The sequence below is a fragment of the Cokeromyces recurvatus genome (assembly GCF_025118155.1).
Source record: "Cokeromyces recurvatus strain NRRL 2243 chromosome Unknown BX663scaffold_13, whole genome shotgun sequence".
In the NCBI taxonomy this organism is placed as follows: Eukaryota; Fungi; Mucoromycota; class Mucoromycetes; order Mucorales; family Mucoraceae; genus Cokeromyces; species Cokeromyces recurvatus.
In genome coordinates this window covers 571593-597556 of record NW_026251399.1, presented here as the reverse complement: position 1 = coordinate 597556, position 25964 = coordinate 571593, and the positions used below count along the sequence as shown (strand labels likewise).

The following is a 25964-nucleotide window of genomic DNA, read 5'->3' as shown; positions in this document are numbered from 1 at the left end:
AAAAAAGGAAGAAATTTATGGTTTTTTCTATATTCTAAACTAGTTTGAACGTAATTAAAGCACACATGCTCAACTTAAATTTGCTAAAAAATTCCAATAATATTTATTTATATACACAAATACATTAAATCATACATAATATCTTTATTCACATCTATCATCTTGATTTTAATCAATCTCAATCACTTCTTCTGAAGAAGGAGAAGGTGGAGATGGTAGAGACTTGGGCTGGGAAGATTGTGGCAAACAAAGAGGTTGAGATGGCCTATCCGATTGTGAAGTTGAAAGTAAAAGTGGCATAGCAGTTAACTGTATAGGAGTTATATTTCGTCCCTGAGAGCTCTCTCCATTATGCGCAATTGAATAGTTACTATTCCCTTGCTGTAGACTTATTTGTGGAAATGCAATTTTTTGTTGTTTGTGACACAAGCTCGAATGTATCTGATTAAAGAATTCATTTAATTGTTGTCTTTGCATAATTTGTTGTTGACGTAATTCCTCAGTTTGCAATTTATGTTGAAAATCGAGCTGTCGTTCTAAAATCTCTTGTTGCTGTAATATCTGCTTACGTTGATCTTCTAGTATCTTTTGCTCACGAATATCTCGTAAATGCAAAGCATGCGAATAGATTTCCTTTTCCATCATCTCAATAATCTTACTTCCGTTTTCCCTGATAAGTTCTTGCTTTTGTCTAAGGATTTGACCAACAACTGCTTCATTATATCCTAAGCTTAGATCGTTTCGACATTCTCTACTAATAATACTTAAAGATTTTGTCGTAATCTTTTCAATAAATGTATTGATCATATTAGTTTTACATTGATTAAAATTTTCAGGTGTTAATCGCTGTGATAAATATTCGGTTTTCATGAATTTTTTAAATTTGTTTAACTCTTTTTTTCCTTGTGATTCTATCATTTTGAAATGGGTTTCTTTATAATCTGGGGGAATCGTTAATGGTGGCAATACAGGATACTGTAAAAAATAATGGCTAGATGACTGGTTTTGTGAAGCAGTAGATTGAGGAGCTTGTTGTCCTTTTTGGGGTGTATGTTGTGATATAATATTTTGATGCATGGATTGATATATAGACTTGTGTACTTGTTGTTGTGCTTGTTGCTGCACTTGCTGCTGCACTTGTTGTTGTGCTTGTTGTTGTGCTTGCTGCTGTGCTTGCTGCTGTGCTTGTTGTTGTGCTTGCTGCTGTGCTTGTTGTTGTGCTTGTTGTTGTGCTTGTTGTTGTGCTTGTTGCTGCACTTGCTGCTGTGCTTGTTGTTGTGCTTGTTGTTGTGCTTGTTGTTGTGCTTGTTGTTGTGCTTGTTGTTGTGCTTGTTGTTGTGCTTGCTGCTGCACTGGCTGCTGCACTGGCTGCCATGTTGGCTGCTGTGCTGAATGCCATGTTGGCTGCTGTGCTGACTGCCATGTTGATTGCTGTACTTGTTGTTGCATTGGCTGTTGCATTGGCTGCTGTGTTTGTGGGTGGATATAATACTGTGGATAATAGTGTATAGGATATTGTGTATATTGCTGTGGAGGTACATACATAATAAAGTTGTCTTGCCGTGGTATAATAGGTTGTGGTCTTATATGTGGATTGCCATTCATTTTAGCATCTTGCTCATATCGAGTATTTACAGCTTGTGCCCAAGCTTCAGGATTCAATGATTGAAGATCTTCTAACGCATTAGATGCAACGTCTGCCGTATCCAGCTCCTCAGGATCACTATTCAGGACTTCAATATACTGATAATCATCATCATCTGAACCTTTATTTCCAGCTTTCTTTTTATATTTGTTTTTCTTTTTATTCTCATTTTCTGCATTGAACCCTGCTTCTTTATAAGTCTAGTAAAAAAAAAAGTGATTAGCATATGTAGATAAATGTCATATATATATATATATTAGAATGAATATTATTACCACAGCAGTTCTTTTACGAGCACCTCTGCCCATATTTAATTCAGCTTGTCTTTTTTCTTCCTTTTTCCTTTCAGCTTCCTTTTTTTGTTCTACTAAAAATTTCTCCCAAAAATCAGCATCTGTTTGTTCCCGATTTATGTCTTCAGTTGCTAATTCTTCTGTATTGCCATCTTTTTGCCAAACCTTGGCAAAGGAGAAATTTAACCCATTAGGCTCTGCTGCTTTACCTTCTAATTCCTCTACTTCCTTTATTTGTTGTTCTGTTGCAACCTGACGATATTGTTCACGATCTAAAAGATTATCAATAGCAGCATCATCATAGACAATATCTTTCGAGTCATCATTAGAAAAGAGGGCTTCTGTACCATATTTGAGAATTGACTCAATATCTTCAAGATTTTCTTCCTCATCAGCCTTCATGCGTTCAACAACAACGTGTTCAAGCGCCATCTTTCGTTTACCAATTTGCAAAATCTTTTCTTCAACCGAGAGACGGGTCATGAAACGATAAATAAGGACCATGTTTGATTGACCAATACGATGTGCACGACTGATAGCTTGTAAATCAGCATAAGGGTTGAAATCAGAATCCCAAATAATGATGGTATCGGCTGTTGCTAAATTAATGCCGACACCACCAGCCCTTGTACTGAGTAAAAAGACATCTATTTTCGAATCTGGTGCATTAAATGCATCAATACTTCTTACTCGATCACGTTCACGTGTGCGGCCGTCTAACCTAACATAGCGTACATTTTCATACGTAAAATAGTCTTCTAGAAGATCTAAGGTGCGGGTCATGGTCGAAAATAAGAGAATACGATGTCCACGCTCACGAAGCTTGGGTAGCATTTGATGAAAGAGTTTAAGTTTTGCACAGGCATTAATCATTGCTTTCTGAACTTCCTCTATAGTCGGCAGTTGCTTTTCAACACCATCAATAAAGTAAGGATGATTTAAAATTTTTCTTAAGTTTACAAAGATGCTTGAAATACCCTTTTGCCTTCGTGCATTTGTAAGCGATAACGTTTCAAAGAGCTCTTGGGTTAAAATTTGCTTATAAATTTCTTTCTGAAGAGATGTCATAGAAACAGGAACAATCAGTTCATATTTTGGAGGAAGCTTCTTAAGAACTTCTTCTTTTGTTCGTCTTAAGAAATGTGGTCTTAAACGGTTATGAAGCTCTTCTACTTGAGCAGCTGTCATTTCTTGATAATCATCAGCTTCATAACCCTGAAAATCATCTGGATGAATGAAATGCATGATATTGAACAGTTCGCGTAGATTGTTTTGTAATGGTGTGCCGGTTAATAAAACAGTATGGTCGACTTTTAATTTGCTCAAAGACTTGAACAAAAGGGACGTATCACTCTTTAGACGTTGTGATTCATCAACAATCAAAACTGGCCAAAAGAGATCATGCAAGTTAGATTTATCGAGTGCTGATTCATAAGTGGCTACAACAACATGACATCTTAATTGTCCTTTTCCATTAAAAATTTCATGTTTTAGAGCTAAATTTCTTGCCGTTGCAAGACCAAAAAAGGGGACTACAGTCATATCGGATGCCCATTTTTGAAATTCTCTAATCCAGTTTGTAGCTGTACTGTTAGGAACGACAACAATAAAAGGGTAAATATCAAATCTCTTGTATAAAAAATATAAAAAGGAAATAATTTGAATTGTCTTTCCTAAGCCCATATCATCTGCTAAAATACATGATTGTTTTTTTTCCCATTGATAAATAAGCCAACTAAACAAAGAAAAAAGGAGTATATAATTAGTCTTTCAAATTGCTATATATCTATAATCACTTACTTAAGTGCTTCCATCTGATGTTTCATTAATTTTCCACCAGTAATAAATGAAGGTTGAGCCTTCAATTCATGTTTCTCATAACTTTCTGCAGTAGCTGCGGAACGAACTTGCTGCACCAAGGCTTTTATACCCTTAGGGGGAGTAACTTTCATTGCTTGCAAATATCTCTTCATAGCTAGTTCATAATCAGGATATAAATCTGTATCTTCTTTGGCTGGAGGCTCATCCCATACGGCTATGTGTACACCAAACAAAATTGAATATATATACTAAAACCATTTTTTTTTCTTTTTTACCTTCACCATAATCTAAATCCTTAAAGACAGCTAATACTCGTTTTACTTGTGTTTTTTCTTTGTCTTTCCATTCTACGTCTAAGATACGATCGATAACTAGCCAATCCTCGGAGAACGGGACCAAAGTCCTTTGTAATTTCTTTTTAATATAAAATCGATACAAGCTAGTATTGAAGTACTGAACCCAATTTTCATTCACCCAGTTGGTATGACGATACGACATTCCTTTCCATTTTATTCTTAATTCCTTTACACCATTTTGTATTCTCTCTTCTACAATAGAATCTACAGACATATCTTCATAGGTGTGGCATTCGAAGCATTGACCTCTCTGATAAACATCTAGTATTTTAACATTTTCGGCTAGATTAATAAGTTCTGATGATACGCCTGGTTTAATACATTCCATATGAAATAATCGAAAACAAGTTATACAACGAAAGGAGACTGAATGCTCCTCTTTCCTTTTTGCGGCATTCTTGTTACATCGTGAACAAATAGTGCTCTTTATACATTTTGGACAAATAAAACCATCTCCATTTTTATTAGGACGGAAAGCGAAGCAATTGTTATGGTATGAAGAAGAGCATGATTTGCACAGTAATGCACGTGATCTCCTTGCCAGTGGACCATATTCAAAGTCTACAGGATCACGCTCATTGTTTGGTTCACTGTAGCGATGACATTTAAGACATAATTTTGAATGACAGCTGATAAATACATCATCAGTATAGAGTGGTATAGAGGCGGTTGGTGGTTTTTTGGCTTTTTTATTACTTCCAAAGACTTTGTTATTATAAAACTGTTCAAGAAAGGAAGCGGGTCTAACAGAACTGCGGCCACTTTGTGTTGTATTAGAAATAATAGATTTCATTTGCGATTGTAGTTCATCATTATCGCCATCTGATTGACCACTACTAAAAGATCGATCGTCAATGAAGTTATCATCATCATCGTCTTGATAAGTGTCATCACTTTCATTACTGTCTTCAGCTATTATTCTCTTTTTTTTATTTTTTGTTTTTATAGTCTGTCTTGTCACTCTAGGTGTAAATGTCACTTTCTTTTTTTGGTTTTTATGTAGGTTTGATTCAAATTGATCTATGAGTGGTTTATTTACTTGAATTAAGCTATCTGCTAAAACCTATATATTTATATACATGTATGTATGTATGTATGTATTTTTTTTTTTAAAAAAAAAGGAAAGAAAAAAGTTTAGATTATATACACATTTTTTATATATAAAGGAGGTCTTTTTAATTCAACAATATATAATGTAATTTTACTTTTTTGATTTGACCATCTCTAAATTTAACAAAATAAATCAATGTTCCATTCTTAGTTTTTTTACGTTTTTCAATTCCTTTAATGGAAGATTTATAAGGCCAAGGTTTTAAATTTATTTGAATTGGATTGTATTTATTTTTTATTTCCTGTTTCAAGAGAGTCATAGTTTAGTAAGTAAATACATGACTTTGCGTTTAACTGTCTTACATCCTTCGACAAGAATTCATAGAATTTCATTTCGTTGTAAAAAAAAAAAAAAAAAAAAAATTAATTAAAAGCGCGATTTGTCCTGTTTTTATAAAACACGCAAAGAGGATTTTTTTTTTTTGTTGATTTTATTGGATATTTTTTTTTTTTTTTTTTTTTTTTTTTTTTTTTTTTTTTTTTTTAACTGGCAGATCTGGCAAAAAAAAAAGGGGAGAGGATAAAAAATGTATGGCAAAATGAATACGATTAAAATTTATAAAGCGATCTATGAGCACATAATATCTTTGTTATATTGGATTGCCCAGGTCAGTTCAAATTATGTGAAAAAAAAATATCTAAAAAACCCTCTTACGGGACAAGAGGTAAAAAGGTAAAGGAAAGGACGAAGAAGAGAAGGTGTGAAAGAAAGGGGGTAATATTGCTAACAAGTTTAAAGAGACAACCAATTGAGTAATTTTCTGCCTGGATCACGAAGTGGAGGAGACACTCTGCTTACACTTTTTGGACGAAAGGAAAAATAAAATCAGACGAAAAAAAAAAATGAGTTCACTTGTAATAATCAAATCCCAAAAAGGAAAACCCTGTTTCTTAAAAAAAAAAAAAGGTGGATCACAGACGTTGCATAAGTATTATGTCTAATGTAATGAAGTGCGTTTTAACCTTACGCTCCTTTGATAAATTGCAACTTAAAAACACAGAGGACTTCCTCGATCCCAGAAGGCCTCTGTACATCACATCCATCCTTAGCAATTAGCAACATAAACTTGCTTATAATGCTCAGCAATACAAGATGTATGCGTGTCTGGTTTTTCCAAAAAGAATTCTTATTTTTTCTAATGATCTTGAACCAACATCTTTGATAGAGCACAAAAAGAGTGAATATGAGGGCTCATTAATAGCGGTTCATAGTCACGCTGGCTTATGGCATTTACGACAAACAGAGAATAATGCACCCTACACTTGTCCATAAAAATGTGTAAATGGTACTTAGTGTGCTTATTCAAGTCATCCATTTTATTTTTTAAACTAAGGCTACAATAGGATACGCATTCATGATTTTTTTTATCTGTTTTACATATTTGTCATTTTTTTTTCTACATAAGTTCAAGGAACTGTTTTTTTTACGTTACCAGACCCATAGGCTTTGTACATTACCAATGGCATTGATATCAGCAGAGGACTTTTCAGGTATATTATTCTTCCTTTTTTTTTTTGTAAGATACGATTTGCTCATCTGCTAATAAAACAGGCTCACTAAAAGTTGTGGCAGTGCCCCTATCATTGTTAATCCCTTTTGAACAAGGTTCTGTTAACACATTTTTGTCAAGTGTTGTAAATGGCTCTAGTGAATATCAAATGGTTGGATTCCTATTAGGTTGTTTTTCATTTTAAAAGGTTTTGCCTTGAGGGATCAATAAACTCTATATTGTCAATTAAGTTAACACACTGATAATTCTAGAGTACGCGTACATACATGGGAGACTACGTGTGTACAGATATATGAAAGTATAGATTTGACAGTCATATTTAAGATACAGCATTGGTAAATATTGTGGTGAAATACACCGACAATTAATAAAGAATATGCACAGATATGACATGTAATTCATATCGTGCACTTTCACTATATCATATATCAGCCAAACGAAAACAGAAAGAATCCTGAAATCCAGAGATCTCAAATAATATACATATAGGCATGATTATTTAGCTCCAGTTGAGTCCAGACTTACTGCGTAACTAACAACTCTATATTGATTCGCGTTCAAACTACATCCAACAGATGATAGTTGTGCCAGACAGAACAATAGAAGATGTTACTCAAGATATTGTTATGACATCGCTAATAATGAACACTGTAAGAGAAATAATTTACATGCCATATCAAAATGTTGCTCTTGTTTTTTTCTTAAGACCTTAGCCTTTTTAATAAGTGGAATATTTACCAAAAAGGACTACACTCGATTTCTATTATTTTTTTTTTTTTGAAATGCAAATCAACCTTAAATTTTCCACAAATATGTCACATTTTCTTTACCTTCTTTACTAATCTTCGCTTATTTCATACAAAGACATGCATCAATCATTTATTTTTAACGAGAAAAAAGCTATTTATGACAGTCGTCTAGAGAAGAATGAGCTTTCAAGCAAGTATTATTATTAGTGCACATATCTAATCAAAATTAACAATAACATCATCGATGCCACATGCTTTGATTGTGGTCAGAAAGGACACTTAACAAAAAAACTATAAAGAATGCTCGTTATATTCACCCGAGACTGGTGACGAAGGTATAGTTGTTCGTATGTAGAATAAGGTGCTAAACACCCACTTATTTATTGAAGAATAGTTGGCACTAGTACTAATAAAAAACGAAAACAGTCAGAAAACGTTAAAAGAGCTAAAAAAAAAAAAAAAAAAAGGATGCTAAAAGACAGAAAACACAAGCCAGTACCGAAGTTGCTTGTTCAAGATGTAAGCTTTCAGGTCATAGCTCTGCACGCTCCCCTAAATGCTCTTTCTATATTTTATCAAAAGCAAAAACCTTGGATATAATTATACTGCGTACACGCGGAAGCTTCCTTTTGATAATTGCATCAAAGAAGAATAAAAAGGTGTCCTGAAAGAGAAAATTATCGCAAAGTTGTTTGTAAATTAATATCTTTTACAAAATCCCAATGAGCCTGCCCCAGGGTTCATTTTTGAGCAACAATTTTGGTATACACTATATGTCAATTGGTCAATAACAGGAGGCCTCTCCAGTAGCTCTCTAGTCAGTCCAAATCTTTTACAGCAATGGGATAACTTTAAAAGAGATAACCTAAGGCATGCCATGTCGTAACTTTAATAAGCGGTGCAAGTCAATGTCTGGCTGAGGCGTGTACAGAGGTAGCTACCTCGTATCAAAATGCAACCGCCGAGACCTTTGAAAATAGATTGATTTATTATCTTCTGATTTTATTTTCCCTTTCGTCCAAAAAGAATAAGCAGTGTATCTGAAAATTAATTTGGATTCATCCAGAAAAAAAAATAACATCTAATTTTAGTGTAAAATCCTGTATCAAGACTGTGCAATGTTTAAAGTACCAAATAGCCTATAGTTTTATTATTATATGGACAAATAGCAGCTATTTTTTTTTTTTTGTGAATTAAGAAATAATACAGTTTTACTTCAAGTATGAACTATATGATTTTATAAAGTTTTTCTATAAATGGAATGGTATTGTTGTTTGTAACTTCTAATAAGAGATTCTTCCTATTAACATATTTACAAGTCATAAAGGATTTACTTACAAGAGTAATATCTTGGTAATTGAGTGCAAGCTATTATAAAAAAATACTGTAAATATGGTATTTTCAGAAGATATCAAGAATATACATGACTTTAATAATGTAATATATACGGTTTTATTTTATTGAACATAATTAAAGAAACAGACTTACTATATTATAGAAAGTTATCTAAGAGGGCTCATTTATAGATATACATTATACGAAATAAATTTATCGTTTTAAATTAAAACAAGTCCAATACACGATTTATTAAATCAAAGCGTAGGCTATAAAAGTTGCTAAATTGTATACTATTTGACAAGAATGATACTCGTTAGCGTGCTACACAATTTTGTTGGTTAAAATAAACTATATTATTATTATTTCCATAAAGAATAGTATTCAATTTAATAATGACGTCATCAGTAAAGTAACAACAGCAAAAAAAATAAAATAAACAAATAATATATTTTATTAATAATTATTTCTCTTGATCTAATTTATTATTCAATGTATCTTTCTATAGCAAAAGATACACATATAATTAAGACTAAAATGAATAAAAGAGACTTATATGTTAACTCAAATAGACTTTTTTTTTTGTATTTAACACAAGACTATATATTGTGGTATAAACTTATATTTATTGATTACTGAGGAAAAGAAAGAAATGCAGCAGAATGCTTCTTGTTTAATTGATAGGAAGACATGGCACTTCCAGGTCTAGGAATAGCAGGTTGAATATTATTATTTGTTGTTAAATAACCCATTTGATGATAAAGCTGTTGTTGCTGTTGATTGTTATTATACATTGGTGGTATAGAAGTTCTGTTATTATAATAGTCAATCATGATGGAAGGCTGCCCTGTATGATAATATTGTTGATTAAAACTATTATATCCATTATAGGGTTGTCTAGCGATGATAGGCTTTTTATTATTAGGCACAAATTGTTGTTGTTGTTGTTGTTGCTGCTGCTGCTGCTGCTGCTGCTGCTGCTGCTGTTGAATTTGCTGAAAATTAATATTATGTGTACCTGCTTCGGGTAATTTTCCTAATAATCCTTTTATTTTTGCCTTTCCTGGATCAATCTTTGGCTTTTGTCGTTTAGCTTCAGCTTTTTCTTGTTCTCTTTGTATTAAAAGATCCATGCCAGACATCATCATTGAATTATTATTAGGAGTACTAGTCATGCGTTGTAATTGTTTTCTATGATTAGTAGTAGAATGCACATTATATTGAGGTTGAATGTATTGAAATTGCTGTGAATGTTGATGTTGATATGTAGGATGTAAGGTAGGAGGAGTGACATGATATTTATGTTGCTGACTAAGAATAGCCTTGTTATCATCATCATCATTATCATTATTATTATTTATCATGTATCTTGTTAAATCATCTGTTGAAATAGATCGATTTTTTGTAGTAGATCCTTCTAATCCTACTAATAAATTATTTCCATCTAAATTCTGCTGTTGTATTTTATGCTCATAATGATGTGATAGGCTAGGTGCAGATCGATTATTATTTCCATAAAATTGTAACGAAATTTCCTCTTGTATTGACCTTTTGTTTGCGTTGACTGAAGTGAATACTTCTTCATCATCCTCTTCTTCTTCCTCATCTTCTTCCTCATCTATGTTTATATGAATAAATACAAGTAAGTGTGTATATAATTAGAAAGAGAGTTTATAACAACAGTAGTCATAAAGAGTATAAGAGGGAGAAAAAAAAGGAGAAAAAGGGATGGAGAAGGGGTTAAGAGGGGGGGAAATAAAAATAAAAATGAAAAACTGGGATAGAAATGAATATTCTTTATTTACCTGAGTTGTCTTCTTCATCACTTGGTAAAGGAATTATTTGTAACTTTGATTTATTATGAACAGGAATTAATGTTGATTTTAAATCCTTCCTATTTCTTTTTTCGTTGTCATCATCACTTTCTGACGAATAAATAACCTCATCATCCTCTTCATCTTCTTCATCATCACTTGGCATACATTGAAGATTACGATTACTGTTACTTTTTTGATATCTTCTTTGTTGATTTTCTATAAAATAATACAGTCAAGAGGTTAGTTTGACAATACATGTATACTCCTTTATTTATTTATTACCAGTCACAGCTAACCAAGAAGGTGAATGAGAAGAGGAATTAAAATGAAGGCTATCAAAACTTTTAGTTAAGTTATCTATAGCTGACATGATATTAAACAGAAAAGAAAAAGAAAAATAAAAAGAAAATAACCTTGACAATACTTTTCTTGTTCTTTTTTATATACTCCTTAAAAAAAAAAAGAAGTTGTTAAAAATAGATTTTATTTTATTTGCCACTGTTAAAGTAAAAAAAAAAATCATTCATGATTACATGTGCTTGTATACTTTATTTAAAGCTATTCTTTATATCTCTCTTCTGTTCTTTCACTTTTTATCTTTTTATTTTTTATTATTCCATTCCAGGATTCCAAAAAAAAACCCCAAAGTCTTACTACTTCTTTGACAACTAACATCTTTCTTTTTTCTTTTCTACTAATATTCATCTATTTTCTCCAAGTTAGATATAAATTAAGTATATATCTGGCGAGGAAAAATCAAGATCTTTTTATTTTATTTCATTTTTTCTTAGGGTTAGGGTATGACAAGAAAGAACTGGGTTTACCTTAAAAAGAAAATTATTCCAAGTATTACATGAATTAATAGACATCACTTTAAGATTTCTCCATGTATTCGTTTATTATAGCACATTATCTTTGTTTAACAAAGATGTCAACAATCATAATTATAGATGATCAGTTTATAAAATTCTTGTACCTTAAAAAAAAAGAGAGAAAAAAAAGGAACAAGCGTTTTACCTAACTCCAGTTTTGAAGCGGAGACTATCTTCAATGCACATCATTGAGATCTAGAATACACGTTCATTTAAAAACTGTTATTAAACAAACATATTTTTGGTTAAAATAATATATTTTTTTTTTCCTTATACATATACGTTGTACAGTGATTTACCTAAAAAATAATAAAATTAAATATAGATATCAATGGATGAAGATACTTCCCAAAAATGTTCAAAAGTCATCATGGACTCTTTAAAAGCTATTTCTGCTGACGTTTTTTTCTTCTTTTTTCTTTAAATAAGGTAATAGTGAACTCGGAATTGATTCTCATACTCAATTTCATTCAAGATTGAAAGGATTCGAATGTATTCTCTTTAGCTTCCTTTAAATGATGACAGAATGCAAATCGATATTTAAAATCATTATTCTTCCTTTTCTCTTCAGCTTGTTATTCTTTGCATTTATTTTTTCTTTAATTGGAAGATTTGTGGTAGTTGATGCTTACAAGCAATATTTAAATTTATTTAATCTGTTAAAGTTTTTGAGAATTTATCAGTGAAAAGGGCACATGTGTGTATGTTTCAAACTTTTTTTTTTTTTTTATTCAAAACTGGTAAGATATTTTCTTGGACTACAAATTGGTAATGTCGTATATTGTTATCTAATGTAAAGAAGGACTGTTTATGTGGATTGCCCCTCCTCCCCTTTAATATATATTTATATATATTTCATAAAGTAACAGTATACAGAATGAAAAGTTGATTTATATCTATGTCAGTATTTCAGAATATTGATTTATTAGAAACTAACCATCTAGTTCTTCGCGTAAAATGTATTAGTTATAGCGAATCTTTGCTTAAATCTTATCCTTGAAGCTTTGATCAATGTACAAACTATCTATTGTTCATCAACAGATATCATTTTCCATAATCTAAATATATGAAGAAATAATGGGTTAAATGATCGCTTTCAATTTTTAATATTCTATAAATTGGATAATCATATGAATATTGCTCATTAGTTCTATTGAATTTGAAGGAATAATAGGATATTTTGATTTTTAATCGTTTCTAGTTGCTACTACTAACTCTGCACGACTCATTAGCTTTTAAAATGATTAAAATCATAAGAATGAATTCCAAAGCAGTAGCGTATATCTCTAAAAAAAAAGAAAATAGTTGAAATTTTCTTTAAAAAACTATGGCTATATCAGCCCCTAAGTAACTTTCTTTCATAAAGTATTGCTTTATTTAGTCAGTTTAACATTCAGTACTCTATTTGATATATGTGCTTTTCACTTTTTTTTTTTATGTATATATGTAGCAACTCAAACCATTTTAGTGAAGCTATCAATTTTGGCCATCCTTATCAAAAAAAAAAAGAAAAGAAAATTCCCATAATATCTAGTGAATTAGATACATTTCATTAATTAATATTTCAATCTATAAAGTAGTATTCATATTAACAACGCATAAATTACTTTTATTCTTACAATATAATTATTAAGAGCCAATTTATTTTAACTAGTGTCTTTACAAATTGAATTGACAGCCAAGCAAAAAATGATAAAACATGAATTGTTTGTATAGTAAATACAATACAAGCCAATTTTAGGGTTAAAAGATTCAAGGGTATATGTACAAATATGTATTTTTTATTTTTATTTTTATTTTTATTTTTATTTTTTTGAATGAGTGACTATCTGTTCCAAAAAAGAGCATAGCAAAAAAAAAAAAAAAAAAAAAAAAAAAAAAAAAAAAAAAAAAAAAAAAAAACTTAGTTATTTACTTTTTTTTTTTTTTTTTTTTTTAACAAACAAATAATTAAACGAAATGTCTATAGACAAACAAGGTAAATTTATTCTCTAAATTAAAACAAACATGTAAAATTGTTACTTATATTTTTATACTTAATGTAACTATTTGTTAGATCGCAAAAGAAAAAGATCTATAAATCATCATAGTTATTCATACAGTAGAAAATTAAGCTATCACAGACATGATTCAAGGGACTTGTAAAGTATAAAACTAACTTTTATTTCTATAAATTCTACTAAATAAGGAGTTTTCTTTTTCTTTGTCTCGCTTTTTATTTTATTTTTTTTTATTTTTCATAAAAGCGGTTATAGATCGAGTCAACATAAACATACGCGTCCAAAATATAAAATTAATGAGCCTTCTACTCGTAAAATAAGTACTTCAAGACATCGTTCTTATTCAACTGGATCGGTCTCTGAAGATATTGATGGAGAAGAGGAAGAAGATAGAAAAGATTATTGTAAGGGCGGTTATCATCCAGTGCAAGTAGGTGAAAAGTATAAAGATGGCCAGTATACTGTTATTAGAAAATTAGGTTGGGGTCATTTTTCTACTGTATGGCTCGTGAGAGATCAAATGTAAGTATTCTAATTCATTTATTTCTGTATGGCTAACTTGGTATTCTTCATTGTAGTACAGGAAAGCATTTTGCAATGAAAGTTGTCAAGTCTGCAAAACATTATACAGAAACTGCACTTGATGAAATCAAATTATTAGAACGTGTAGCTGAAGCAGACTCAACTTGTTTAGGTGCTCAATATGTAACAGCAGTTGTTGATCATTTTATGGTAAAGGGGCCTAATGGTACACATGTATGTATGACATTTGAGGTTTTGGGTGAAAATCTTTTATCGCTCATTAAACGATACAAAAGTCGAGGCATTCCTGTCAATCTTGTAAAACAGATTTCTAAACAAATGTTACTTGGTCTTGATTATCTACATCGAAAATGTGGCATCATCCATACTGATTTAAAACCTGAAAATGTTCTCATGTATCTCGAAAATGCTGAAGAATTATTAAAACAATTGGAGATGAATAACAAAGTTGATGGTGATGAATCTACAAACTATGAGAATAGTTTTTCACCCAATAGTCGAAGTAGAGGTAGAAGCCCTGTCAGAAAACATCGACATGTGAAAATGGTTCCTTCGCAACCACTATCTTCTGAAAACGATGTTATTACTGAGGACGAAAGAGGAAGAAATAGCTCAGGGAAACGTTCTAGATCAAGGTAAAGCTTATTTTTCAAAATGAAAAAAAAAAATAGAGAATACGTTTACTCTTTTCTTAAAAAGTGTTAATACTCATAATGTCATTTTAGTTCTAGTCAAAGACATAATAATATCCAGATGAATGGTCATGATGAAACTATTAAAATCAAAATAGCTGATCTTGGAAATGCTTGTTGGGTTAATCATCATTTTACTGAAGATATTCAAACAAGACAATATCGTTCACCAGAAGTAATTTTTGGAGGCAAATGGGATTGTGGAGCAGACATATGGAGTTTAGCATGCATGGTAAAATAACAAGAATAAAAAATAAAAGTGTTCCATTTATCATCTTATTAACAATTTTCACTAGATTTTTGAACTATTAACTGGGAACTATTTATTTGATCCTCAAAAGGGTTCAAGATTTAATAGAGATGATGGTATATATTCCATATTGAATATACAGCTAAAAAAAAAAAAAATTAACATTGTTTAACATATTATTAGATCATCTTGCTCAAATTATTGAATTAATGGGACCTATTAAAAAAAATTTTGCACTATCAGGAAAAAATTCATCAGAGTTTTTTAATCATAGAGGGGACCTTCGTCACATTCACAGACTTAAATATTGGTCATTAGAAGACGTTCTTCATGATAAATATGGATACCGTCGGCATGAAGCGGAGGAAATAGCAAGCTTTTTAAATCCTATGCTTGCTTATGAAAATAGAGCAAGTGCATCTGAATTAATAACACATCCTTGGTTACATGGAGTAGAGCCTATATTATCCGAAGAAGGCCTCAATAGAACACATTGGAGGACAGATCGCCCCTGGAGGGACTGGGAAAGGGAATATAGAAAGAGAAGACAACGATAGTCTAACAGAAGAAAATGAGAGTTTTGATTTTCTCTTTTCTTTTTTTCTTTTTTTCTTGAATTGATTAAATATCATTATCGTGCCTTTTATCTCATTTCCTTCTTCATAAACTACCTACATATGTTATTAGCATAATACCGAACTTTTAATTCCTTTTTTATATACATATTTCATTATTCATACACAAGCAAATGCAAAATATATTACACGTTAATTGTATATTACTATATTCAATATATTTATCCTTTTTTTTTTATGTAAGTCGTATATTTGTATGTATGCATGTATGTATGTATGTATGTATATTAAAGTTTTTCTTATTTATATATATATATAGCATTGCTTTATTATAAAATAGTTGCATAGTATCATATTGATATAAAGAAGTGCATGAAAGAAATTATGTATTAGAGTTATTATTGAATGTAATGTTATCCGTACTTTGCGTTTTCTTGCGGGATTTTTTACGAAGTGAGATTTTTAACGTACGTGATAAACTTTCTGCTCGAGACATGGTAGTCTGATTGACACCATTTTGGAAAACAGATGGAAAATTTTCCATAATAGGTGTTCGAATAGAAAAGGCTCGACTAATAGGTGACATGACAGGAATATTTGGTAATACAGGTGGATTAGTTTGTTGATAAGCATTTGTCTTCGTGACCGTATCATCATAAGATTGACGTGAACTATGATGTATACTCTCTGCTGTTCCACTGGATAACGTAGAACGACGACGACGACGACCATCTGCAGATCCAGTTGTTATAACAGATGCATTCGATCTTTCTTCTTTCAAGTTCTTTTCTTTAATTCCCCTAATTTCATCAGCAAAATTCTTGTGGAAAACTATTATGTATAAAGTGTAAAAGATCAATATTGATATTATATATATACATATATATGACTTACATTCTGTTATTGTAGTATGAAATGGCCGCATTTCATTGCTTACAAGTTTATTATGGGTATCTAAACATTTTTCAATAATCAAAACCTTATAAAAAAAAAGAAAAAAGAAAAGAAAAGAGAGAGAAAATAGATTTCAATGTTATGCTTTTTTTTTTTCTTTTTTCATTTTTCACTGTATTACCTGATCTTCAATAGCAGATTGTAGTCTATAAATCCATTGTCTCATATCAGAATTTTTTTCCCAGTACTCTTTACTTAAAAATGCTTTTTTATATAATGGGATACCACCATTGACAGGGGCATCTACAGCACCGTTTAAGGACATTGAAAATGGACTAATGTTTATAGGTTGATTTGGTAAACTAGAAGTAGGACGATCGAGGTAAATAGAAGAGTATTTTTTTTCTAATGAAATCAACTCCTTGTTCTTGTTCTCAACGGCTATAACAGCATTTTCGATGGGTGAAATTACACTCACGTGAGACTTAATAATTTTAGATCGACGAACGATTGTCGGAAACTTGTCCTCACATTCAAATTCAACTTTTTCTATCCATAGATTCAAAAAGTCAGACTCCGGGGATTTTGTTGCAGTATCATCAGAAGAGGATTCCTTTACGATAGGACGAGAAAATGAGAATTTTGAAACACTATTAAAAGAATAATACTCCTTGATATAGTCAGGTGCGTTTGGATTAGAAAGACAAAGAACATTCTCAAAGTCAGGAATGGGAGTAACAGACGTGATTTGTAAATATTGTCCATCCAAGGTACTATTTAGTTCCTTTACTTGTTCATCCGTCATGGATATAGCAGCTGATATCTTGCTGGGAAGCAACTGTGCATTAGGATGTCTATTTTGCATTCTTTCGATAAAGGAGCCCATCTTTTCCCATTCAAGTCCACGATAAATATACTGTCTATTTCGATTACTAGCTGGGAAGCCTCGTCCATAGAAGCCAACTCGAAAGTACTCTGTAAAGCAACGCTCCTTCTTGACAATATTATCAGCAAAGATGGCCTGGCGCTGCAGGACATCACTTAATTTAGCATAATCAAAAATGGTCGTTTCATATTCGTATGCAAGTTCTTTGCAAAGTTCTATGCAAAGCTCCCAGGCATTGCCTTGATCCAAGTAAGTCATCATTTTCATATACAAGCCCTCCTTTCGAATAAAGGAGCTCTGTATAGGTAATGAAAGTTCAGGAATCTCTATTAAACTATCATTAGGGTTCCATTGAAGAAGATCAGCATGAAACCGTAAGGTTAAGGCAGCTTCAATAAAGTTACGACTATCAAGGTGGAGTTGTACCAACTGATGTACATATTTAATATATATTTCCTCTCTTTCAATCACTTGAATGAACTTCATAAGCTTCAAGGTTGCCGTGATACGTTCATCCATATATTCATTGTCGTTTGAAGGTAAACTTCTAATTTGCAATAAGAGGCCCATGAATTTACACAAGGAATCAACAGACCGTTTCCCGACCATAAGAAGATCATCTCTACCATCGGACTGTAGCCGTTGTTCTAATGCCTTATTAAGCTCAATTGAAATACGAGCACAAATGACTTCATCTCCTTTATTCTCGGACATCACAAGTCGGTCCAAGGTACTAATTAACGTATGCTGTACATGGCATAGTTCACCAAAGGAATAAAGTTCAATAGCCATAATATCAGCAATGATAGAAAGGGAATTCACGCGAATACGGTCGTGTAAAGTCAAACAAGCAGCACACATAGGACTTAAAATAAAATAAGCCAAGTCTGCCTGCAAAAATGAAACATACGATTTGATGGGCTGCGATCGTTGTTCATTACCCTCATGCTTCCCCTGAATAGAAGAAAATGAAATTTCATCAGTTGGAGCGATACGTATACTATTTCGAGTCGAATAATGATGAATAGGTGTTGATACTGTGTTAGGATCATGATGATCGTTCACAGATGTGATACTTTTTCTAAATCCTGTATCATCTGAAAAAATGATAGAATCTGTTGTTGAGATGGATTGATTAGGATTACTTTCATCACTACTACCGTGTTGTAGGGGTTTATTAGTTTCATTGTCAAATAGCATGTTAGGAACCGTTTCAAGGCTTCCTACTTTTCCTGCTAAATTCCATAATGACAATATAATCTTCGCTCCAAGCTCACCTCGCATATTTCCAATGATCTTCCATACCGCACGTTGTACTTGAGGCATAAATTCAGAGACCTCTAGATGGGGGCTTCCTATGACACGCAAGAAGCCGACAAAGTAAACACGCCATAAAAGTAAGATAGATTCATTCTCTGTCATCCCTTTATTATTTTTCGAGTTGTTATTATCTTTAGCACTTGCCATACTATTTCTTTTCTCTCGTTGTTGTTCTATCTCTGAATGATTAGAAGATAGAGAAACATCTTCACTCACAGGCGATAAAGCAGGTTGGTGCCCAAGGATATCATCAAATAATTCCTTGTAACTTCTTTCTGCAGGTATAAACATAGGCTGTTCAAAGGCGGACGCTATAGGTTCCAAAATATGACAAAGTACAATTTGATGGGCTATAACATTTAAATTTAACCAATTTTGAGGTATTTTCCTTCTGTCTCGTGTCTCATCTTCCTCACATCTCACCATACCATCTACAGTTAAACTAGACTCTTCTAACATCATCACATTATCACCAAAAAGAATGCCCATGCATGTATAAACAATTTTACGCAAAAAATCAGTAGTGTCCTGGATTCCATCATGTTCATACAATTTCTTAATAAATTTGATCCATTGTTGGCGTGGTGTAAGATAAAACAATTCTAATAAGACTACAGTCAAATCCAATAGGCCTGTACTGACCATAGCTGTATAATTATCTGTTAAAAGGTCTTGATGAGTCAATGTTGTAAGCGCTGCTGCTGCTGATGCTGATGGTGATGATGATAGTGGTGGTGGTGGTGGTGGTTGAAAAGGATAGGTATTTGGAAAAGGTGTCATGGGTGAGTTGGCTAAGGCTTTGAGGACTACCGGAAACGATGATTTGTTGCCACCGTTGTTGCTACACACGATAGTTGAATGGGCATTGCTGTTTGCCCCTGAGACAAACGTACTCCCAATACTAGACGCATGACTTAAAGATATAGTCCCACCATTTCCTACAGAATTTGACTTACGATGTTGCCCCTGAATCTCTTGTAAAATTTCTGAAGACATGAATGGATTTTTCAAATGGTTGCTACTACTTGCAGAGCTTGATCGCTCTCTCAAAATAGAAAACGATTGGCGCGAATGACGACGAGAAGAGGGATTTGATCCCATATTATTTGAGGACGTATCTACGACAGCAGAGGCAGATAGAGGACTAGATGCATATATAGCTTGAATTGTCAGTCTTTGAACGTCTTTATAGGCATTTAACAATTGTGGAACCAATTGAAGTGCTTCATCTATTATCAGACTGAAGTCAATCAATGATTGAGAAGGCTCCTGATTATTAAGAATACTGTTATCATCATCTGTCGTTGTTGTTGTTGTTGTTGTAGTAGTAGTAGTAGTAGCAGCAAATGATGTAGGGCGAGAAAGATTGCTAATAGAAGGTGACGAAATATTGGAAGATGTCAATCCTGAGGAATTGATACCAAATGACTTCCTCACCTTCTCTAATAGCTCACTCATGATAGTAATCGATAACCTTAAATTTTCAATCCATTGTGATCGAGGTAATCGTATCTGTTGTTGATGACTATCTTGTTGTTGTTCTACTTGTCTAGCAAAGATCACATCCTTCGCGGTTGTCATATATGAGTTTATCCAAAGTCGAATCCATCGAAAAATATGGTTTGACATCTCAAGTCTACAAGAAGGATCATTAAAGATAGGACCCCTTGCGATATTTAAGATCATTGCAAGCTTGAACCCTACAAGCCTACCGGTGACATGAGAGCAAGCATCTATAAATGAGACAGCAACACCAACTACATACTGAGAAGGAAATATCTTTTGCAATTCTACTAAAATATCCGCAAAATATTGAAGACATAATGTTTGTGTACCGATCATTGAGCTAGGATGCTCGGGATTCATAATGAAGGTGATTGCGCTTATCAATTGTTCCATACTCGTTTTAAATTTATCATCATCATCATCATCGTTATTATTATTCCCGCTTTGAACTTGACTTAAACGTGATCGGACGATAAATTTAAACAAGTAATCCCATACTTTCATACTACTACGTAATAATTTTGCTTTAGATGCATCTCCTAGGGACTCGCATAAACGCGTTAAGCTTTTGATAAGACATTTATAAGTCGCTTCTTCCTTTTCAATTATAGGCTTATAATGACTGTTCATATGCTCAGGTGTATGGCCATTGTCTCGTTGTAATGAGAATCTATTCTCAATATAAACGTCTAGCACAGGTCGAAAGTTACTAAATCGTCTGTCTTGAACAATACCTAATAACCAAATTATAGCCGCCATCACTTGATCATTAATTTCTCTGCTGACGAGTTCCTCCTGCTGATAACAAGCCATAATATCTAAGAGCGCATCAAAGATGTCACTCAAAAACTTTACAACTTCTACTTCTCCAATAAATGTAAGCTGATCCAACACAGAGAGTAGCATTGAGGTACCATTGTCCTCGAAATCTGACAATAACATTTGCCAGTTTAATAATTTGACAAGGGTTTTATTTTGAGTAAGTTTGTTTGAACATAGATAAGTCGATAACGTGACTGTATCACGTAATAATACAAGTTTGTTATTATTTGAATTTGAAGATTGTTGTTGTTGAGATGCTGTAATATCATTCATACTTGTAGAAGCGCTTATTGTATTTAAAGGTGCGCCTATTGTTGAAGCAAAGGAACTAGTTGTACTCTGAAAACTTTGAGAGGATGGCGAATGACGATGACCTAGTTTACCAGAACTTCCTGTTGTATTATTCCAATAATAAGGCCGTGATACCTTCATAGTTGAGTCTGTCATTGCCTGATGATAAGTGTTAGATGGCTCTGTAGATCGTGCACACCAAGGCAAACTATCCAGATAAAAACGAGTCATTGAGCATTGACGATCATATTTATACAAATAAAGTGTATGTGTGCCATCAGCAATAAAATCACGATGCATAGGGGGCATAAATAAAGGTAAAAATCCCATAGCCAAGATCTTTTCTCCTCCTCCTGTTGAAGTAGAGACAACTGAAGTAGTTCCTGGGGACTTGGTATTTCCTGCAATAGGTAAAGTTATACTTGTATTACTAATAAGATTATTATTATTATTATTGTTGTTGTTGTTGGAAGAAATATTTCCATTAAAGTTGCTACTACGATGCTTGATAGTTAAGAAGACATGAGATCGTTCCCATTGTTGTACATCCTTAATGTTTATCTTGATTAATTCTCCCCATTTTGGCCTCTGTTCATGATAAATCACTGTACTTTCCCAATAACTAACAGGTCGAGCCCCAGCACCCATTACGATAGCACTCTTAATGATCTCGCCTGTTCTATTATCACGAACACATATTGTAACCTGAATATTACGAGACCGACCAAGCTGACTAAAGTCACCTAATTCAAGTTTAATATAAAGATCGTTACGACTGTCATTAGGGAATGCAACATCGGCAAAACCTAATCGTAAAGTATGAGGAATACCATGTAATAAAGCTGCATTTGTATTCAGTATAGAGGTCAGGATGCCATAAAAGGAGCGAACTGAGACGCGTAATAGATCTGCTCTCGTGTTCTTTGAAAATTCTTTCATGTTATTAGAAATAATGTCCTCATGTAACGTTGAATAGTTAGATTCAGTAGTAGCTGTATAAATAGGCATATCATACTCAAGGGTTGATTTTTGAATATCCTCATTATTGTGTTGAAGAATTGATAAGCTATTCAACTTTAGAACAGCACAGCCAAATGGTCGCCGACACATATGTTGTGTCGTTGCTGTATTTACAAATGCTGTTGATTGCTTTTGAAAAGGTGGATGAAAATGTTTATTGGTATGAAAAAATTGTGAGGTATGACTACTGATACTTGCAAAATGGTCTTTACCGTCTGAAAATTTCATTCCTCCCAATCGAATGATATGGCATACCATATAGAGGTTTTCAGAGATATCATGTGGAGACAAGTCGATGAATAATGCTTGTAATTTACCAATCTGTGTTTCATCTTTTGGCATACCATTATAGTTCAAGATGACAAGAAAATTTTCAGTTAAAAACTTATGCTCACTGGCAGAATAAAGTGAAAAATAAAGCTCCGTAAACTCGCCAGGTTGACAGATATGAGCGACACAGGCTTTTAATTCAAATAATATATGATAAAGTTTAGCGCCCTTTGCTTGAGGCTGACCAGATACGATTTGAGTTGTTTTATATGCAATACCATTATCAGTAGGAGCCATTGATGGCTCGATACTGGGAGAAGAAGCCTTTATATGTGTTACAGTTGCGCTTTTGTTATCTATTAGAGTCGAAGAAGATAGCTTTTTGTTTGCATAAATAGAATATTTCCAGTGTAATTTATAAATTGTACTCAAAGAAGCATTTGTAGCATCTAGTTGATAACCCTTTTCCGGATGTCTAATAATCATTTCATGACCTTGCTCCAAATTACTAATAACCATTTTTTGAACAATTTCCTTTCGAAGCTTAATCAATTCTTCTCTAGATAATGCTTGATCTAAAAGCTGTCTTCGTGCCTGAAATAAATAATTGATATTATCTCTCACTTTATTGAAGGTATTATATTGACGTTGATTGATGTATGAATATAGTAAGCTATTCCATTCACTTACACAGGCTGCAATTTCATCAACTAATGGTTCCGAATTACCAGTAGCTGTTGATTGTTCAAATCTCGAAAGTGGTAATGAAGGTGGGGGTATATTATTACTATCTCGAAGTAAAGAAGTCGATTTTTTTCTATTTAAATCTAATGTTTCCAAATCAAAGCTAATAGGACGAATAGAAGAATTTGTTTGTTGTTCTGGTATAGTTGTCTTATTACTAGACTGGATATGGGATTCAGAGTAGGATCGAAGTAATCCATTAGTCGGCATGTCAAAGCTAGATCTTAGTGATGAAACATCTGAAACATCGCGATATTGACAAAATTGAAATGCTGTATCAGCTTCATCAGGATCGATGTCGATGTATTCTTTAATTTGTACATGTGTTCGTGGAAAGCAACCTATTGGCGCTTTATTCGGCTTACGACCTTCCTCAAGTACAGTCAATACATAACCTCTATACCATTGACCCTGTTGTTCAATTATAAAAAGTTCATCACCTACTTCAAGAGGTAATAAGCAACTATAATCTTCTGGATTAGTAGAGGGTTGATCAAGATTGATAGAAGAAGTTGAAGCATTTGTGTGAATGGAAATACTATCATGATGATGTTGATTTAAATTATTTTGATGTGAAACTGTAGATATAGGCCTTATACTATTTAAAGGATCAAATGGATAAATAGCAATTGCATGTGCTATTTTTGGTAAAGGCAGCCACTTCATTATCTTAAATGTGGGGCAATTATTATTGTCTTAAGAATAAATTATTTAGTGAACGTTTAAACATTTTTAAGTTCCGTACTTGATTTACCTTTTTTTCTATATTAAATAAGATAAGAGAGAGAAAAAAAAAAAAAGGAAGAAATAATTCAAAACTCTCCATTTGTGAAGTAAAAAAATAAATACAAAAAAGGAAAGGAAATTGTTGCTTTTTTTTTTTAATAGATACATGGACTCATTTTTTTTTTTTTGCACTACATTGTCTTTATATATTATTGTAGTAGAAATGAATACCCACATCGAATCTCTTATTTCTACAGTCAGACAATTCGAATCATAAAGCTTTATACAACTTTTAGCTGCGTATTTATTCAATCATTTTTTATGCAATGACTTCATCAATTATCATTATTGACTGATTACAATGCAATCGAAAGAATATTAATCTATTCACTTCATACTTTTGGAATTTTGAATTGATCCAGGCCATTGTTATGTGTAATCTACTTCCTGAGTCCTAATTTATTTATTTATTTTCGAGGGTTCCGGAGATTAAATTATATTGTCAGTCACTACTCGAAGGCACAGTTAAAAATAATGTTGAGATATACCAACATTGAGTACAGAAAGAGTTTATAATATAAATGGAATATTGTCGATAAGAGAAGTTTCTATTCTCTCTGCAATAATATAAGTGATATATGTATATCAAGTTGATAAGCTTTCTAAATGTAATATTATGAATACATTCTATACTGTTAGAATTCAATAGTCACTTTACACTTACTATCGTTGCAGCAGACTGCTAAATGAATATAAATAATGTTATAATAGTCATGATATTTATTTAGTACGTCCAAGTGATGAATTTTTATTATATATAGTAAAGTGTATAATGAAAATAAAAACGATCCTCTTTTGTTAAGATGCTATTTTTTGACGTGTTTTGAATGCTGCTTTTTTGATTTACGTAATCTATAAAGATTCAATGTTTCATCAAAATCAACTTGATGGTTGACCTTCTTTTGCCATTGAATAGCTGGTAATAATTCGACTTGAAACCTTGCCTGAGCTTCTAACATAAACTTATCTTGAGCTGCTTGATTTCTAACTTCACTTATACAAATAATCGTTGTATTTTCATTGGATAAATACTCCATTGTTTTCACTAAATCTATTGCACTTGCTTCTGAATAAATGCAGTCACAGGCTACTATATAATCGATCTCTTTTCCTGCATTCTTAATACTATCCATCTCTTCTTGGTTGTTCCATAATAAGGGATCTACAATAATTGTTCCATCTTCATATTCATTTTTTCTTCTACCAGTTAAAGACTTAACATGAATACCATTCGCTTCTACATTTTTCTCCATTTGTTCAACTAGTTCTCCAATATCTGTAATCGTTACATCTTCAATTCCTAATTTATGTAACATGATACCAATTAATCCTACTCCTGAACCAAGCTCTACCCAGCGTTTTCCATGATCTAATACGTTGATCCAACTGTGTCTTTTATCTCTTTTGGAACTTAATCTTTCCAAATAAGAACAGAAGACAATTGAAGTAAGCCAAATATATCCACCCAAATAATTTGAATGGGGGTCTTGTACTAACACAATATCATGAGGTCCAATATGTATAGTTAGCGTATCTGCTGACTGTAAAGCCCAACGGTCTAGTTTATGAATGCCCCGCTTAAAGGGTTGTCCATCTTCCCATCCTTCAATTGTTGCGATTGGAGGTTCATCTTCAATAATTCGTTTTTCTTTAACCATTTAATTTCTTCTCTTTTTTTTTATAAAAAAAATACGTGTTAACCTATAATAGTAATGCTTTTGATTCACTAATACCTTTGGTTTTTATTTTCTAGAGCACATTCAATCTTTAATTATTATTTATTAAAAAAAACAAAAAAAAAAATATTATATGTTTTTATATAATTCAAAATCAAAAGAGATGTTGAGTTAAAACTA

General features: G+C 32.4%; 7 protein-coding genes across 7 annotated transcripts; 2 read left to right on the top strand and 5 right to left on the bottom strand.

Annotated features, from left to right (window-relative positions):
* Positions 1-168: 168 nt before the first annotated feature.
* On the bottom strand, positions 169-5485 carry BX663DRAFT_552177 (P-loop containing nucleoside triphosphate hydrolase protein; the record flags this gene model as incomplete). The annotated part of the gene is made up of 5 exons (XM_051531347.1): positions 169-1845; positions 1921-3673; positions 3739-3973; positions 4035-5178; positions 5321-5485. The coding sequence occupies 5 exons, from the start codon at positions 5483-5485 to the stop codon at positions 169-171; spliced, it is 4974 nt and encodes a 1657-aa protein (XP_051382768.1).
* A 588-nt stretch (positions 5486-6073) lies between these two features.
* BX663DRAFT_510465 (uncharacterized protein) lies at positions 6074-6613 on the bottom strand. Its single transcript, XM_051527755.1, has one exon. The coding sequence runs from the start codon at positions 6539-6541 to the stop codon at positions 6362-6364; it is 180 nt and encodes a 59-aa protein (XP_051382767.1). The 5' UTR covers positions 6542-6613; the 3' UTR covers positions 6074-6361.
* Positions 6614-9251: 2638 nt separating this feature from the next.
* Positions 9252-11115, bottom strand: BX663DRAFT_561372 (uncharacterized protein). Its single transcript, XM_051531921.1, has 3 exons — positions 10920-11115; positions 10626-10853; positions 9252-10438 (listed from the first exon to the last, which is right to left on the bottom strand). Exons 1-3 carry the CDS (start codon positions 11005-11007, stop codon positions 9453-9455), a joined length of 1302 nt encoding a protein of 433 aa, XP_051382766.1. The 5' UTR covers positions 11008-11115; the 3' UTR covers positions 9252-9452.
* A 2321-nt stretch (positions 11116-13436) lies between these two features.
* On the top strand, positions 13437-14087 carry BX663DRAFT_69382 (uncharacterized protein). The gene is made up of 3 exons (XM_051532288.1): positions 13437-13487; positions 13566-13650; positions 13756-14087. Exons 1-3 carry the CDS (start codon positions 13469-13471, stop codon positions 14033-14035), a joined length of 384 nt encoding a protein of 127 aa, XP_051382765.1. The 5' UTR covers positions 13437-13468; the 3' UTR covers positions 14036-14087.
* Positions 14088-14106: 19 nt separating this feature from the next.
* Positions 14107-15551, top strand: BX663DRAFT_531281 (kinase-like domain-containing protein; the record flags this gene model as incomplete). Its single annotated transcript, XM_051530369.1, has 5 exons — positions 14107-14674; positions 14724-14730; positions 14778-14976; positions 15041-15110; positions 15178-15551. 5 exons carry the CDS (start codon positions 14107-14109, stop codon positions 15549-15551), a joined length of 1218 nt encoding a protein of 405 aa, XP_051382764.1.
* Positions 15552-15951: 400 nt separating this feature from the next.
* BX663DRAFT_552174 (uncharacterized protein) lies at positions 15952-23988 on the bottom strand (the record flags this gene model as incomplete). Its single annotated transcript, XM_051531346.1, has 3 exons — positions 15952-16400; positions 16464-16548; positions 16645-23988. The coding sequence occupies 3 exons, from the start codon at positions 23986-23988 to the stop codon at positions 15952-15954; spliced, it is 7878 nt and encodes a 2625-aa protein (XP_051382763.1).
* Positions 23989-24618: 630 nt separating this feature from the next.
* On the bottom strand, positions 24619-25874 carry BX663DRAFT_69344 (putative methyltransferase-domain-containing protein). Its single transcript, XM_051532287.1, has 3 exons — positions 25842-25874; positions 24767-25773; positions 24619-24710 (listed from the first exon to the last, which is right to left on the bottom strand). The coding sequence occupies exon 2, from the start codon at positions 25764-25766 to the stop codon at positions 24915-24917; it is 852 nt and encodes a 283-aa protein (XP_051382762.1). The 5' UTR covers positions 25767-25773; positions 25842-25874; the 3' UTR covers positions 24619-24710; positions 24767-24914.
* Positions 25875-25964: the final 90 nt, after the last annotated feature.

Excerpts from the sequence above, each read along its gene's own strand:
- BX663DRAFT_561372 (XM_051531921.1), bottom strand. The coding sequence starts at position 11,007 with ATGTCAGCTATAGATAACTTAACTAAAAGTTTTGATAGCCTTCATTTT. Across the intron at positions 10,854-10,919 it reads TTCTTGGTTAGCTGTGACTG|AAAATCAACAAAGAAGATAT; the intron begins GTAATAAATAAA and ends ATTATTTTATAG. Across the intron at positions 10,439-10,625 it reads TGATGAAGAAGACAACTCAG|ATGAGGAAGAAGATGAGGAA; the intron begins GTAAATAAAGAA and ends ATATAAACATAG.
- BX663DRAFT_510465 (XM_051527755.1), bottom strand. The coding sequence starts at position 6,541 with ATGGATGACTTGAATAAGCACACTAAGTACCATTTACACATTTTTATG.
- BX663DRAFT_69382 (XM_051532288.1), top strand. Across the intron at positions 13,651-13,755 it reads AGACATGATTCAAGGGACTT|CGGTTATAGATCGAGTCAAC; the intron begins GTAAAGTATAAA and ends TTTTCATAAAAG.
- BX663DRAFT_69344 (XM_051532287.1), bottom strand. The coding sequence starts at position 25,766 with ATGGTTAAAGAAAAACGAATTATTGAAGATGAACCTCCAATCGCAACA.